At 40.2% G+C, this 17,222-nt stretch overlaps 1 protein-coding gene across 1 annotated transcript in view; it reads left to right on the top strand.

Annotated features, from left to right (window-relative positions):
• pias2 (protein inhibitor of activated STAT, 2) overlaps positions 1–17,222 on the top strand; it is a 58,400-nt gene that overhangs the window by 23,197 nt on the left and 17,981 nt on the right. The window contains exons 3-8 of the mRNA XM_073467317.1: positions 5,367–5,454; positions 5,559–5,609; positions 5,951–6,041; positions 7,926–8,060; positions 8,178–8,283; positions 11,624–11,697. Coding sequence (XP_073323418.1) covers positions 5,367–5,454; positions 5,559–5,609; positions 5,951–6,041; positions 7,926–8,060; positions 8,178–8,283; positions 11,624–11,697 — 545 coding nt within the window. The remainder of the gene's footprint in view (positions 1–5,366; positions 5,455–5,558; positions 5,610–5,950; positions 6,042–7,925; positions 8,061–8,177; positions 8,284–11,623; positions 11,698–17,222) is intronic.

Below are 17,222 nucleotides of genomic sequence, written 5' to 3'. Positions count from 1 at the left end.
GTGATTCTTTTCACTACAAAAACAATAGGGTCCTTGCAGGTTCCCTTCATGGATATGAAATTCATAGGGGTGGTATAGACTGGCCACTGTAACTCACACACCAAAAATGACCAGCAGGTGGCGCTATTATCAACACAAAACGGGTTTTTGGCTAATAACTCCCACATAACATGACGCACATTGTTATATCTATGTGTTCCCTGCATTCAGCTGAATTGTGTGATGTAGGCCACGCCCACTTTCACGCTAAATTTCCATGCGCAAATTCGCAAAATGTTGCAAACCTACTTTTTTGAACTCCTCCCAGGCAATTTCTCCAATTTGCACCAAACTTTGCACACAGCATCTGTGGACCCTCCTGACAAAAAGTTATTAAAAGAATTGTGATAGTCCAAAGAATGCCCCAAATATAAAACAACAACTTCCTGCACATTGTGGCCAAACAGACAGTCTTGCATATCTTCACCAAATACAGATCAATTAACACACGGACAGTTAAGGCACGCATACACAATCATCGGGCAATGGGGCCGGATAAGCACCACGCCCCGACAGCAGCACGCCCCGACAGCAGCATGCCCCGACACGCGTTGACTGCGAGGGCCCGTTCATCACTGCTTGCAGAATTAAAACTGCAAGCAGTGATGAATGGGCCCTCGCCCCCCACGTACATCGGGCTGTGGCGCCGTCGGAGGCCTGTGCGGCCAGATGTGTGCTTGCCCATTGCCTGTGGAAATGTTCTACCTACTGTAAATGGGATACGTGTCACACAAAACACAACAGTGACATCTTCAGTGACCAGTGTCCAGTGGGTTGCGCTATGGATATGACGCAGTATTGATGCATAGAAGGATTGAGGGTTAAACCCTCTACATGTGTGAGCAATTTGGTGTAGATGGGAATTTGTATGTTGAAGTTGTAATGATACTTATGCGTACTGAATTTCGTTAGTGTATGTGCATGTAGGAAGCGGGGCTTCAAGTTTGACAAAATGGCCGCTGTGAACCAAAATGGCAGACTTCCTTTTGGACTGAGGGTTTCGTTGCCTAGGGATATTTTGTGCGTCTGGTAATGATACATATGTATACTGAATTTTGTTCATGTATGTGCATGTAGGAGGCAGGGCTTCAAGTTTGAAATATTCCAGGGGGCGCTATGGAGCCATCTTTTCACTTAACACAGTATTGATGCATAGACGTATTCAGGGCCAGCCCCTCTACATGTGTGACCAATTTGGTGAAGATGGGGAATTGTATGTTTAAGTTATAAGGACTTCCTGCATGATGGCGAAGGATCGAAATTGACCGCACTGCTACGCCCACCAGGAATAACGTAGGCGAAAGCTAAACACAACATATCATCTTCAAGGCATGAGGATGAGAGTTGGTGACTGAAATCTGTGGCGTTAAATCTGTAGGCCAAGTTAATTAAAGTACAAGTCTGGTTGTATGTTGAAAATTGAAATATTCCAGGGGGCGCTATGGAGCCATCTTTTCACGTAACACAGTATTGATGCATAGACGTATTCAGGGCCAGCCCCTCTACATGTGTGACCAATTTGGTGAAGATGGGAAAATGTATGTTGAAGTTATAAGGACTTCCTGCGTGATGGCGAAGGATCGAAATTGACCACACCACCACGCCCACCAAGCACAACGCAGGCTGTTGAAGGTATAAGGATGCTACTGAGTGAATGTGAAGTCTGTGGTGTTAAATCTGTAGGACGAGTTAGTTAAAGTACAACGCATAGACATATTGGGTCAGTACAGAATGGGAAAAGCCATAAGGGGCTCATCGAAATAAACCGCACCGCCACGCCCACCAGGAACAACATAGGCCAAAGCTTTTGACAACTTTTCATCATCAAAGTACGAGGATGAGATTTAGTGAGTGTGAAGTCTGTGGCTTTAAATCTGTAGGACAAGTTAAATAAAGTACGAGGCATAGAAATGGGTACGTACAAAATGGGAAAAGCCATAAGAGGGGCGTTAGGGGGCGCTACTGAGCTGTAGTGCCGCGCATGAGGGCAGTTGTGGTATCGAATTAACGTACTCATGGGTAGGGAGCTACAAGACAAATTTGGTGAGTCTGCGATCATTCTAAAGTCCCGAAAACAGTATCAGAAAAATGAAAATCGCCGCGCGCCATTCAAGATGGCCGACTGCCTGTTGCGGCAAAAATTCTGACAAAAATAATTCCAGCCTAAATCCTTGAGACCCATGACTCCTGTAAATTTCAAGACGATCTGAGAATGTTTTCGCGGCCTGACCCGATGTTAGGTGGCGCTATGGAGTCCCCTAGCCACACCCACCCCCAATCATGTTGAATTATCCAATTTTTCACCACATGTGACGTATGTTCAAAGTTGGGGAGTTTTGGGGTATGCTGCAGCCGCCAAAAATGCAATCTTGGGGAAGGACAAAAAATAATAATAATTAAAGCTGCAAGCAGCGATGAACGGGCCCTCGCAGGCCACGCGGGTCGGGCCGTGCTGCTGTCGGGGCGTGCTCCTTACCCGGACCCATTGCCCCGTTATCGTGCGCGCATGTCTTAACTGATAGCCAAAAAGTGGTTTTGTGTTGATAATAGCGCCACCTGCTGGTGATATTTGGTGTGTGAGTTACAGATGCCAGTCTATACCGGCCCAATCAGTTTCATATCCATAAGTGTTATGGTGTGGGCACAGTGCCAATTATAAAATGAAACTGCCACCAGAGCGCCACCTAGTGTCAGATCGGTAACACCTTCGTCAGCTGTCCTCAGGAGGCCATTGGCAATCAGTGTACCAAGTTTCGTGTTAATCTGACCAACCGATGTCGAGATATAAAATACTTCAATTTAAATAGCGCCACCTAGTGGTCATGGGCCAAGATTTTGCACAGAGTCTTAGGGGCTCATGGGGAAGTAGTATACAGAGTTTCATGTCATTTGGACACACCAATGTGGAGATATGCAACACTTCCTCTTTTGACTCGAGTCCACAGGAAGTTCTTATTTAATAACTTGAGTGTTCTTTGGCGTATCAAAATTCTTTTAAGAACTTTTTGTCAGAAGGGTCCACTGATGCTGTGTGCAAAGTTTGGTGAAAATCGGTGAAATTGCCTGGGAGGAGTTCGAAAAAGTAGGTTTGCGACATTTCGCGAGCTAGCGGAAAAAAACGCTAGGCGCAAATGGGCGTGGCCTATATCAGGAGATTCAGCAAGATTCACTGAACGCGTGGATATAAGGTTTTTGAATGTGCGACAAAGTATATGGGAGTTATTAGGCAAAAACAGTTTGTGTTGATGATAGCGCCACCTGCTGGTCATTTTTGGTGTGCGAGTTACAGGGGCCGGTCTATACCACCCCTGTCAATTTGATATCCATAAGTGTTATGGTGTGGGCACAGTGCCAAATATAAAAAGAAACTGCCACCAAAGCGCCACCTAGTGTCAGATCGGTCACCCCTTTGTCAGCTATCCTCAGGAGGGCAGTGGCAATGAGTGTACCAAGTTTTGTGTTAATCTGACCAACCGATGTCGAGATATAAAATAGTTCAATTTAAAGAGCGCCACCTAGTGGTCATCAACCAAAATTTAGCACAGAGCCTTAGGACCTCATGAGGAAGTAGGATCCTGAGTTTGACGTCATTTGGACAAACCAATGTGGAGATATGCAACACTTCCTGTTTTGACTGTAATCTACAGGAAGTTGTTATTTAATAACTTGAGTATTCTTTGGAATATCAAAATTCTTTTAATAACTTTTTGTCAGGAGGGTCCACAGATGCTGTGTGCAAAGTTTGGTGCAAATTGGTGAAATTGCCTGGGAGGAGTTCGAAAATGTAGGTTTGCGACATTTCGCGAGCTAGCGAAAAAACACGATAGGCAAAAATGGGCCTGCCCTATATCAGGAGATTCAGCACAATTCACTGAACGCGTGGATATAAGGTTTTTGAAGGTGCGACAAAGTATGTGGGAGTTATTAGCCAAAACGTACTTTCCTTGATAATAGCGCCACCTAGTGGTGCACGTTCACAACAACAACAGATTATAACATTTTTCGCCAAGCCTAATGACTTTGCCAAATAAAATCGACTTTTCATTCACATTCAGGCAGTGAAAAATGCGATCATTTTGGACGAAGGAATAAAATAATAATAATAATAATAATAATCATTCGAAAAACAATAGGGACCTCGCAGGTTCCCTGCTCGGGCCCTAATTAAAACTGCAAGCAGTGATGAACGGGCCCTTGCCCCCCCACGTACGTCGGGCTCTGGCGTCGTCGGAGGCCGCGCGCCCAGATGTGTGCTTGCCCGTTGCCTGTAAAAAGGTTCCTACCTAAATGGGATCCGTGTCAGTGAAAACACAACAGTGACATATTCAGTGACTTCCTGTGTCCAGTGGGTGGCGCTATAGATATGACACAGTATTGATGCAGAGACGTATTCAGGGTGAGCCCCTCTACATGTGAGCAATTTGATGCAGATGGGCAAGTGTATATTGAAGAATGGGAAAAGCCATAAGGGAGTCGAATTAATGTACTCGTGGGTAAGGAGCTACGGGCCAAATTTGGTGAGTCTGCGAACATCGTAAAGTCCCGAAAAATGCATTGGAAAAATGAAAATCGCCGCACGCCATTCAAGATGGCTGACTTCCTGTTGCGGCAAAAATTCCGACAAAAATAATTCCTGCCTAAATTCTTGAGACCCATGACTCCTGTAAATTTCAAGACGATCCGAGAAAAAGTTCGCGGGGACAAAACGACGTTAGGTGGTGCTATGGAGTCCTCTGTCCACACCCGCCCCTAATCATGTCAAATTTTCAAATTTTTCACCACTTGTGACGTATGTTCCAAGTTTGGTGAGTTTTGGGTTATGTTCAGGCTGCCAAATATGCGATCTCGTGCAAGGAAGAAAAAGAATAATAATAAATTAAAACTGCAAGCAATTATGAATGGGCCCTCGCCTCCCCCACGTACGTCGGGCTGTGGCACCGTTGGAGGCCGTCACAGGACCAGTTAGTTAAGCTACAAGGCATAAAAATGGGTTTTAAATTGGAGAAAATGGCGACGTTCTGAACTTTGAAGGAAAATGGCAGACTTCCTGTTGGACTGAGGGTATGTGTCCAAAAAGAGGGTTTTTTTGTGCGTCTGGTCATGATACATATGCTTACTGATAATAATAATTAACACAGCAGGTTTCCTGCTCGGGCCCTAATTAATGGCGTGGGGAATATATGGATGCTTTTTGAATTACTGCAGTAGAATTTATTGACGCATAACTGAATGTATATTTACAATTTTATAAATATTACAAAATGTAAACTCTATATGAAGGTAATAAATTAAAATAAGTTTTTGTCTGTCATCCTCTGTGTTTTCAGGAGGGAGTACTGCACAGAGGTATCACCAAGAAAAATATTTTATTTTTGCCTTGACACCTCAGCAAGTTCGAGAAGTATGCATATCCAGGTAGGACTGTTTGTTTATAGCTCAGTTATTACACAGTTACTAAGAAAAACATGCGTGTGTCTGTGAATGATAAATGCAGTATGTTTAACCTTGTTTGTCTGCAGGGACTTTCTGCCAGGTGGCAGAAGGGACTACATGGTTCAGATTCAACTGAGGTGAGACTATTAGAATTTTCTGATCTGAAAATGATATATCTTGAGTTTCTGAACAAATTTGTTTCTGTAACTAAACAATGGAGAGACACGTCTTTATTTCTTAATATTAAGTGAGTAAAACGGCTTAAAGCAAAGCTGTTTTGAAATATGTTTAGGTCTTGATAACTTTAAACCCTCCTACACAAATGTCAACATCTCTTGTCATCAAAATTTGCAGAAAATACTAGATGTACTGTAAATAGGGCAAACAGTGATTCAGAACTTAGCACTACAATAACCATCACACACTGACTGCTGAACATAGAAGAGTTTTTTACTCAATGTTTCTTTTTGTTGCCCAGGTTTTGCTTGTCAGAGACTAGTTGCCCTCAAGAAGATAATTACCCAAACAGCCTTTGTATAAAGGTCAATGGGAAACTTTTTCCTTTGCCAGTAAGTGCTTATTTTACTCTGTAACAGTTCCACTATAAAGTCAATTCAACTTAATGGTCCAGTGTGTAGATTTGGTGGCATCTAGTGGTGAGATTGAAGTTTGCAGCCAACTGAACTAGAGGTTATTAATACCAATTATTGATCAGTACATTTCCATCTACACTTAAGTCAAGCTACGGTCATACTGTAACTTGATAAGGCCATTTAATTGGACTTCTGCCATTGTATGTCCGACTCCACCATTGTAGGTGGCGATATTCAAAGTTTCAGCTAGTTGCTACTGGACCTCTATCTGGTTGACCTATTATGTCACATACCAAACAAGTTAGGGCTGCACTTTGTCCAAAAATGTGTATTTCTTGCTCTAGCACTTGCCATGTTGAGACCTTTGTCGTCGTTGTCTTCTTTTTGTTTTTCCCGGCTTCCTGCTATGGATTTATGCCATGAATGACTTCCGGGTCAATGCCCGGCGCGGAGACTGTGGTGCATGTGCAGAACGCTGAGGCCAGTTCAAGTCTGACTAAAACGTATACATGAAAGAGTAAATCGACTTCCAACTGCATTATCTGGGTGTGTTAGTCCGACTTTGAGAAATTCGATTTAGTACAATTTCAGTCGGACTAACATGTTTACATGTACTTTAAAAGTCCGGTTTAAGTTGGACTAACACAATAATCCGACTTTTTCTAACATCATGTAAACTTAGTGAGTGTCCACAACACTATCTGATGTCACGGTTAATAGCTGGTCAACACTGACTAATTGAATTTGCTAAAGTTATTAAATAAATGAAATGGAGTAACAGTATTAACTAGCAGAAAATGGAAATACTGAAGCAAGGTACCTCCAAATTGTATATAAGTATAGGACTAAATTGTAGTTACATTCCATCCCTGGTTATTCTCAACTTTGAGACTACGATTTTGAATTTTCCTTTTAATGTATATCGGTTCTAATAACTGGTTGTCGCTCCCCTGGATTACTAATTATCTTTATCAGTCCTGAAAAAACATATGTCGACCCCCAAACTGAACACCCTCTCCAGAGTTAGTGTTTGATTTGTCTGATTTTGGTTACTTCAGTAGCATGTGCTGCAACATGGCAGACTCCATGGAGGAGTGTAGATATTAAAGGCTTGTTCTAAGGTAACAAAAACACAATCCTTAGTTTCGGGTGATTATTCACCGATGAAAACACAATGAGGTATATTATATTCATTTCTGTCGATTCGATATTCCTGTTCTTAGATTTATTGTTATTTGTCATCCCCACTTGAATCAATCTTTACCAAATTTAAGGAATGCACAAATCATGCACACCAAATTTTGTATGAATTCATATTGCCAATTACAAGATATAAACTTCTCTCATTTTGGCGCCCCCTAGTGACTGTTTGGGGCCAGATTTTGCACACACCCTTAATTCAGTTTGGCAAGCTGGGGAATTGAGTTTCTTGTTAGTCGGAGTTACTGTTGCCAAGATATGCAACACTTCATGTTTTGACTGCTAGCTACAGGAAATTGTTGATTCATAACTTGAACAATTTTTGCGATTCAGCGACAATCAGGGTACTCGTGCATGTAAAGCATTTGAAGGTGAGGCATTGCGTTTGGGAGTTACTGGCCAAAACGTACTTACCTAGATTATAGCACCATCTGCTGGAAGACTTGTGTCATTCTTTGGTCTGAGTTTTCGTGCATGGTTTTATTCCAGTCCTGAAAGTTCTGCTTACATCACTTTTATGGTTTAGGGTTCAGTACCAGTTTTATATATTCCTGGAATTGAATATTCCTACTGTGCCACAAAATCCCCCTTAATCCTACACACTGGACCTTTAAGTGATAGTAAAGTGAAAGATGATAATATGGCATTTTATCCCTATAGGGTTATGTACCACCACCAAAAAACGGTGTGGAACAGAAGAGACCAGGAAGACCTCTAAACATTACCTCCCTTGTCCGACTCTCCTCTGCAGTACCCAATCAGATTTCAGTAACATGGGCACCTGAAATTGGAAAAGTGAGAACATAAACGACATTGGAACGCTTCAGCTTTTTCTATTTCCTCTTGGACATCATGTTTGGGTATAGTAACAGGACTACTCCTCTAAGGTTGTTTGATCAAATTGTCTTTCAGACCTATTCAATGTCTGTGTACTTGGTGAGGCAGCTGACATCACCACTGCTCCTGCAGAGGCTGAGGATGAAGGGCATCAGAAACCCAGACCACTCCAGAGCACTGAGTAACTATACAGTAAAACAACTTTTGAATGTTGCCCACTAGAGGTTTTTCAGCAATTTTACCTTGAGGTAGGCATACTTGACTTGAAGACATCACAAATCCCCCAAAATTATCATGTTCCTCAGGTTACTTCAATATGAGTTTACAGGGTAAATAAACTGAATTTATATAGTGCATTTCTAGTCTTAGTGACCACTCAAAGTGCTTTATAACACAACTCAGTATTCATCCATTCACACTCACATGCATACACTGGTGGCAACGCCCACCATGCAAAAAGCTACCTGCTCATCAGGAGAGATAACCATTCATATGAACTCACACACCAATGGAACAGCCAGCAGAAGCAATTTATAAAATACTCTTCTACACGTAGACTGCAGGGGCCAGGGGATTGAACCACTGGCTCTCCGATCGGTGGACTGCTCTACCTCCTGAACCATAGCCGCCTGTTTACTTGTAATATAATAATAAATTGGTGAATGTGGTTACTGTAATCTGCGTACACATGCAGATCAGCAGTCAGATCTTAAAACGTTATTTTTAAAGCCTTACTTATTTAAACTGTAGCAGTAATAAAGTAAGTTGCTCTCTAATTTTCATGTGTCAGAGTGGTGATGGTGCAGTAAGGGGACAAGCTCTGAAGTCACAGATTGAAAGTGAATTTAAAAATTTTAGTAATAGATGATTAGCATGGGACACTAGTTCAGATTTTCTTTTTGATTGTTTCAAAGTACTATATTATGTATATTTAATATTTAATCACTGTTGGTAATAGCAATTGTAGATATAGCAGCTGTTATTTGACTAGTTAGAATTCCAAGCAAACATATCCTTAATGTAACCGTGACTTGTCAGATTTGAATTTTGCATGTCTAGAATGCCATTTATGATATTGTGGTGATGTAAGAACAATTGTAGATATCTACAATTTTAAACAATTAAAATTTCCACAAGCGAGATTTGATTTGATGATATCAGTAAATAATATTTTTGTTTCTTAAATGATATGACGCCCACATATTTGTAATATATATTGACTTATCAGAAATGCTATTGTTGATATCCAACTAGCCACAATCCATGTAGAATTTCAGTAGTAAATATCTGTAAACGTTACTCTTACAAGCGATAAACGAAATACTGATATCTGTAATTAAATTAAAGATAACTGTAAATCACTTTTGACTAATCAAAGCCTAATTACTACTAGGGCTGGGCGATGTGGCCTTTGAATAACATTGTGATATTTTTATTCTATGATTGTATATCTCGATATCTTGAAATCTCCTCAAAAACACTTTATAAACGCTAGCACTAGGTTACAAAATCAAATATGACCTTTTTTTTTTTTTTTTAACAAAATACCTCTGTCAATTTTGTAACACTATTGTGGGAATGAGTATTGGGGGTCTCGATTCTCCAAATCCACGATTCGATTTAACTTTTAATTTTAAAGGCTTTCTGTGGAACTTGTGTGTTTTGCTGCCGGCCGGTCATTAGTTTATGTTGCCAAAACACAAACATACAATTTTTCCACAGGCTTTTATAGGCAAAGGTCTCAATTTTAAGTCACATTACGATACGTTCGCACATGGCCAATAAAACTGACTAATAAATATACACTGATTAGCCACAACTGAAAACCACTGACACTTCAAGTGAATAACATTGTTCATCTTATTACAATGCAATGTTCTGCTCAGAAACTTCAGGTCCTGGCATTCATGTGGATGCCACTTGACTCCAATTTCCCCAGATCCCAGTCTGATCAAGCATCCATAGGATGTCCTGGAACAAGTCCAACGCATGGAGGCACCATCTCACAACCCAAGGTCCTGTTTCTGTGCCTTGACAGGTCAGAGCCAAGTCTGATCCACAGTGGGACCTCCATGGATTGGACTTGTTTTGGGACACCCCATGGATGCTCGATCGGATTGGGATTTGGGAAATTTGGAGACCAGGTGACGACTTGAGTACTCTTGTACCTCTCGCCATTCCTGAGCTGTTTTTGCAATTTGCCAGGACGCATTGTCCAACTCAGGGGGTCATTGCCATCGGGGAGTGCTGTTGTCCTGTGCAGGTGTGCTTGGTCTGCAACAATATTTCGGTGAGTGGTCTGTGTCAAGTTGTATCCACATGAATGCCAGGACCCATGGTTTCCTAGCAGAACATTGCATTGTAACAAGATTATAAATGTTATTCACTTCAAATTGGTTTTAATGTTGTGGCTGATCGGTGTAAATTGCTCTAAATTGTTCCATAACACCCCATTATGGTCACAATTGTATTCAATTGTAGATTTACATTTTTTTTCCCAGCACAGATGGCTATGCCATTGTTAGATTATCGCATCTTGGTTGGCGTCAATAAAGTGTTCATATTTGACAACCGAAGAAAGATGCAACAACAAGCCTATCAAAACTATCACAACCAGGGTGGTAACGGATGAAATTGCAACAACCAAGTGCACTTAAAAGCTTGTATGAAACAACAGCATAAGTAAGGCTACACTAAATAGGAAGAGGTTGCATCACAATCTGTGTGTTTACAGGATCTCTGCGTGTGTTTCTCTGTAAAGCATGTGTGAATGTCAGTAGACAGAATTGTAGAGCACAGTAAAAAAAAGGCTGAAATGGGTCAACAACTATACTTGGGTAGTCGTTAATATACCTGGGCAGACCTCCAAAGTCAGCTCTGTGGGGAACACTGTTGTTGTGATTGAGAGACCCTTGGCAGCAGAAATGAAATGCTATGCATTTAAAACCAGGAAAATCCAACACTTAATGCCATATCACGATAGAACAACATCCATAATTTAAGACGATTTAAAGTCTTGTATCACAAAAATGATCTTTGAATATATTGGCCAGCCCTAATTTCTATATAATTCCAATATTTGTAACATGTCAAAGTTGTACTCCAGGAGAAATCTAGCTAACATTTGCAAACTCAGGTTACTGTAGAAAGCTGACTTTACCCTGGTTACGTAAAAGCATTCAAATGCACCGCATGGCTTTCTGTGATCACAAATTGTGAGCAGAGAGAGCATGGTTATCGGTTATTAGGAGTTATAAGTTATCTTGGAGAGTAAACGTGCTCTACAAGAACCTAAGAAAATGGGGATCAAACTGAAATGAATCAAGGAGTAGGGATCAATTCTTAACATTTTTTGAAAGCCAGTGTGGAGCCGGTCCCTACAGATGTCTTTGATCTGTTACTTGGGTTCTTAGAACTGGAAAACCAAAGTTTTCTTTTTATATTTGATTTTGGCATTTTTTTTTATAATACATTTTCATTTTCTTTCCCTCTGTTTTCTTCCCCTACCCTCTGTGTTTCAGTCAAAGAGAAGCTGACAGCAGATCCAGACAGTGAGATTGCTACAACAAGCCTTCGAGTCTCACTTATGTGCCCGGTAAATTCAATGTCTGTAGAATGTTTATGTAATGACAGCAACTTTGAAACTATTCTGAGGAATGAGAAACTCACCCTTAAAATTAGTGCATTTGTTGTGTCCATGGATCAAGGTGTAGGGGTGGGGGTATCAGCATGCATTACTTTCTACTAAAGTTTCTCCTTTGAAACTAACACTGGGGGGCACCAAAGATGCACAAGATGCCTTCACATTATTATGTTTATGTAAAAGTAGTCAGTTTTCACTACATCCATCATTGATTGCCATTATCGAAATAAACAATTTCACAGCTTTCTATGTAAATGCATGAGAACCACAAAATATTTCAAGCTGTTTCAATTGTAATCACTTGCAATTGTAAATTGCAGCACATTTGTGATAGTGATAGTGTGGATTGCCATTGGCAATAACAGTGGAAGTCAGAAGTTTCCATACAATTAGGTAGACGTCATTACAACTCATTTTTAACCACTCCAAAGATTCCATGCTAAATGGTAAATGGACTTGCATACAGTGCTTTTTTAGTCTACTGCCTAATTTACAACACTGGTCACATTCATCCATTTATTAGGGCTGGGCGATACCACAAAATTTGGTTTCGATCTGATACCAAGTAATACAATACTAAATATTTAGGGAATCACCTTGGTAAAAAACCCAAATAATTAGGTCCATAGCCTATGATAGACTACACATAACTGAAATATAGAAAACATATAGTATATAGTACGTGCACAACGCCTGAGCTGTGCACATGGCACGGCAACAACACCGCAGTGGAGAAGCAAAATGTAGGCTGACCTGTGTTCATGACAACAGTACGTTTTTAGACAGCTGTATTTGTTGATGAAATACAAATGTATGGATACAACTTAGAAGAGAGAAACTGAAACTTATACCTCTGTATCAATCCAATTGTTGCTAGAATTGATCTTCAAAGGAGAACAGAGTATCAGTAGTATCACTATTTTAGGATTGATCCGCCCACCCCTACCATTTATACACACAGAGGCTGCCATGCAAGATGCTGAGTTGCTTATTAAGAGTGATATAGCATTTCATGACTAAAGTGCACCACAATATTTCTATACTGTTCACGACAGTAGAACCTTCTGATAGGCTAATTAACATCAGTCAATTTGAGGGGAACGTGTGTGTATTTAAAGGCCGACTTCAAACTCGGTGCCTCTTTACTAGACATTGTGAGAAAATAATAATAGTAATAAAAACAAACAAACAATTGTGTACAAGTATAAACACGTTGGGACCACAACACTATCATACCACTCAGTAGGGGGATGCTTATGTACGCTAAAAGGGAAAGTGAAAATCTGTGGAAAATGATGTGGATGGATATATTAAAGCAACATCTCAAGACAACCAGGAAGTTAAAGTTTGGTCACCAATGGGTCTTCCAAATGGACTATGACCCCAAGCATCCTTCTAAAGTTGTGGCAAAATAGCTGCAGGACAATAAAGTAAAGGTATTGGAGTGGCAATCAAAAAGCGCTAGCCTCAATCCACAAACCTGACTCAGTTACATCAGTTCTGTTAGGAGCAATGAGTGAAAATTCCAGTAACATGATAAGAGTAGCTTATGGAAGGTTAGCCGAAACATTTCAACCAAATTAAACAATTTATAGGCAATGCTACCAAACACTATGTGTATGTAAACTTCTGACCACCTGGGAATGTGGTGAAATAAATAAAAGCTGAAAAAAGTTACTCTCTCTACTATTACTGACATATTAACTTCCAAAAGTAGTGATACTAACTGACCTAAAATAGGGATGTTTACCAGGATTAAATGTCAGGAATTGTGAAAGATGTGTATAAATGTATTTTGCTAAGGATATGTAATATTCTGACTTTAACTGCAGCTAGCGATAATGGTCAGAGCCACTAAAAAAGTATGGCTGGCAATCTATATTGATCCTTTTGGCATCTGTTCTATTTCCTTGTGCCGCGAGTGAATCTGGCTAGAAAACTCACTGATGATCTATTAGAAATAGTGTCACTGCTGTTTATGAATGTGTTTTTACGTATTTATTCCTCAGAGATGCGCAGCAGACAAATCGCCTCCCCGCAGATCATCACATAAGTCTTTGGTTCTTTTTACCTTCAGTGATGCAGAAAAAGCAACATCCTGTTTATCCAGGAGCACATAAAAGGCTAGATGTTATAAATACAAGAGGTTACTATCAGAGTTGGGTTAGTAGTTGTAACACAGCATACTTTTACTCTTGAGTAGATTTTTTGTGAAAAATAATTACTTCGTTAAAATTGGATACATTCATGGTGCAACTTTTATTTATTATTTTCACTCATACTCTGGTAAGAGGCAAGTGGTCTGCTGGTCCCAGGTCTGCTGGAACACTGTTATCCTACCACAGCCACACCTCCGCATGACTCTGTTCAAAGCAGGATAATGGCTGAATCTACAGCAGAAGCATGGATTTCCAATAGCCCTAACCGCAAATATTTACAGAGGAATTAACAGTAGAACATCAGAATGTAGCTGACAGCAAGCATTAAGTGTGTCTGTTATGTTTAATCGAATAAATTAAAACATATTCACACAGTATGTATATCATGCTTCAGAACTGCTGCTATGCCTGCTTTCTGCTGTAATGTAACAGTTTGAAAGTGGGTTGCAGGTAACTAATCACTCTCATTGTTGTAGCAAGATGAAATGAGACAGTAAAAGTAGAGAGGAGAAAGTAGAGACTAAATTACACACACGAAAAAAAGACTAATTACTTTTCTTTCATGTGGACATGACTGATATCATTTTTCAACCACAGATGGTCTTCTTCAGGTCAAAGTAAAAAATGAACACACCTGTATTTTATAGGCAAGTAATTATCACAGTATTATCTACTAATAAGCCTAAATAAGTCACTTACATTTGCTCTCTCTTATTGTCTTCATGTGATCGGACAAATGTGGATGTGGGGACTAACGGCTAATCTTTGGCTGTCTGTGATGGAAACTGGGACTTGGCTCATCTATACTGTAGTGATCTAAGTTTAAGTCGACTGTTACAAGTGGAAACTCTTTATATTTACTTTTTGAAATAACAGACATGCACTATAATGTACATGATTTGCTGATTTATTTGCCATCTCATAATATAATACAGGAGACAACAAGCAATGAATCTAATTAAAAATTCTTTACTTATAATATCAATGCAATATTTTGTGATCACACTTGAGAGACACCGACTGGGAATATTGTCCTGCTGTTTATGGCAGATCATCTAACCGGGAGATGATTACTTGTCATTTCATCATTAATAAATACATTTATATGTTCACCTATTTACTCATACCTGAGGTAGACCTTCTGCGGTTGAAATAGTTCCATTCATATCCACATCTTACAAAACACAATAGTGTGCCAATGTTTTTTTTCTTCTTTTTTTCTTTTGTTGTAATATTAAAAATCCCAAATGCCAAATTGAGCACCACTAGTGGTCGAAGTTCAGCAGCAGCAAAGCAAACAGGCATGTCAGTCACACGGCCCATTTCCCTTTTACCCCTACGTGCCCCGCCCTCTCTACCTCTGCTATTCCTTTTTTTTTTAAGTAACTGCAATCTTCTTGTTCTCTTTTTCCTGAGAAAATCTGAATCTAACTGTATGTGATATCTTTATTTAATTATTTTATTGTTTAAGAAGTTGAAATGGTTAATTAATTGAACAACAAAAAAGAAGAAAGCCTCAGAGACTGAAGAAGGGAAAAAAGCCCAAAACAAACAAACAAACAAACAAACAAACACACAATATAAAACAGATACACCGATCAGGCATAACATTATGACCACCTGCCTAATATTGTGAAGGTTCCCCTTGTGCAGCCAAAACAGCTCTGACCTGTCAAGACATGGACTTAACCCTCTAGGCGCCAGAGTTTATTTAGGAAAATATTCCGTTTGGATTGTAAGATTTCAAAAGGCTGTAGCTTGGAAGTGGTGAGAGATAAATTCATAGTGTAAATGAGAAAAATATTCATAATGACCTAAAGTTTGTGATGGGAGTAAATTTAATCATCTAATTTGCATATTGTGACGTCACCAGGTGACTGAAAGTAACTTTCAGTAAAACTGATTTTTGAACATATTTAAACAGAAAAAAAATATTTATATTGTCATCTCATCCTCAAAATAAAGGAACAGGAGTTTGATTGGAGTAAATTTACTAATCTAATTTGTATGTCACCAGGTAAAATTCAGTAAAACGGAATTCTGAACATATTTACACAGTAGATTTTTTTTTTTTTCATCCTCTCATCCTCAGAGTAAATGAACAGGAATCTGATAGGAGTAAATGTCCTAATCTAACTTGTAAAAAGAAAAGAAAACTCTCGCCGTGATCAGCGTGTGTTGCTTGTGTGACAGTGTGCGCAGCTGCAGCATCGTCAGTCACTCGTCTCTGACGAGCGATCGTCATCAGAGGGCAAATTGTCCCCTTCTGAATCGCGATCAGCAAAGATCTGTGCAAGCACCTCATCCACACTGTAAAGTCTTTTGGGCATTTTGTTTTTTATTACAAAAATCGCTGTCTGTCTCTCGATCTGTCCAGCACACTTCCGCCACCGCTCCGCGGCTCTCTCCTCTTTTGCATAGAAACACACCCCCAAATGACGTCAGGATTGAAGCTGTATCTATTGGCTATCTAGTGGTAGCAAGCAGTAACAGCACAAGGCAGTAGATTTAAATATATGGGCTGTTTTAATGAGCAATGTTGCCTGTCGCAATAATGCGACTTTGGCGCCTAGAGGGTTAAGACCTCGGAGGGTGTCCTGTGGTGTCTGGCACCAGGACATTTTATAGTGGTTCCTCTGGGTCCTGTATGTTGGGGGTGGGGTCTCCATGGATCAGACCTGCTCTAGCACGTCTTACAGATGCTCAATCAGATTGGGATCTGGGGAATTTGGAGGCCCGGTCGACACCTTGGGCCCTTTATTGTGTTCCTCGAGCTGTTCCTGAGCAGTGTTTGCAGTGTGTCAGGGCACATTGTCCTGTTGGGGGGCCACTGCCATCGGGTAGTGTTGTTGTGATGAGGGGGTGTACTTCGTCCACAACAGTGTTTGGATGAGTGGTGCGTGTCAAGTGGCATTCACATGAATGCCAGCACCCAAGGTTTCCCAGCAGAACATCGCATTGTGATGAGATGATCAATGTTATTCACGTCACCTGTCAGTGGTTTTAATGTTGTGGCTGATCGGTGTATATAGGTAGTGCAAAGCCAAACTGCTGTAACTGCAATCTACTTCTTGTCTTTTTCCTGAGAAAATTGTATTTCTTCTATCTTTATTTCATTATTTCGTTGTTTAAAAAGTTGAAATGGACGAGTAATTAAGAAAAAATTAAGGATTTGAGTTTTAACCTGTTAAGATGGCTAATGAAAGTGAACAATGAGCAATGCCCCCCGGGGGTGGACACAATGGTGATGGCAATGGAAAGCACGTGGATAATCAGTCGCTAACCTTAAACAACACTCACAGGTGGAGTGTTAGAAGT

This window comes from Pagrus major, chromosome 5 (genome assembly GCF_040436345.1).
Source record: "Pagrus major chromosome 5, Pma_NU_1.0".
NCBI classification, from domain to species: domain Eukaryota; kingdom Metazoa; phylum Chordata; class Actinopteri; order Spariformes; family Sparidae; genus Pagrus; species Pagrus major.
The sequence above is the reverse complement of the archived record's forward strand: the minus strand, read 5'-3'. Positions and strand labels throughout refer to the sequence as shown.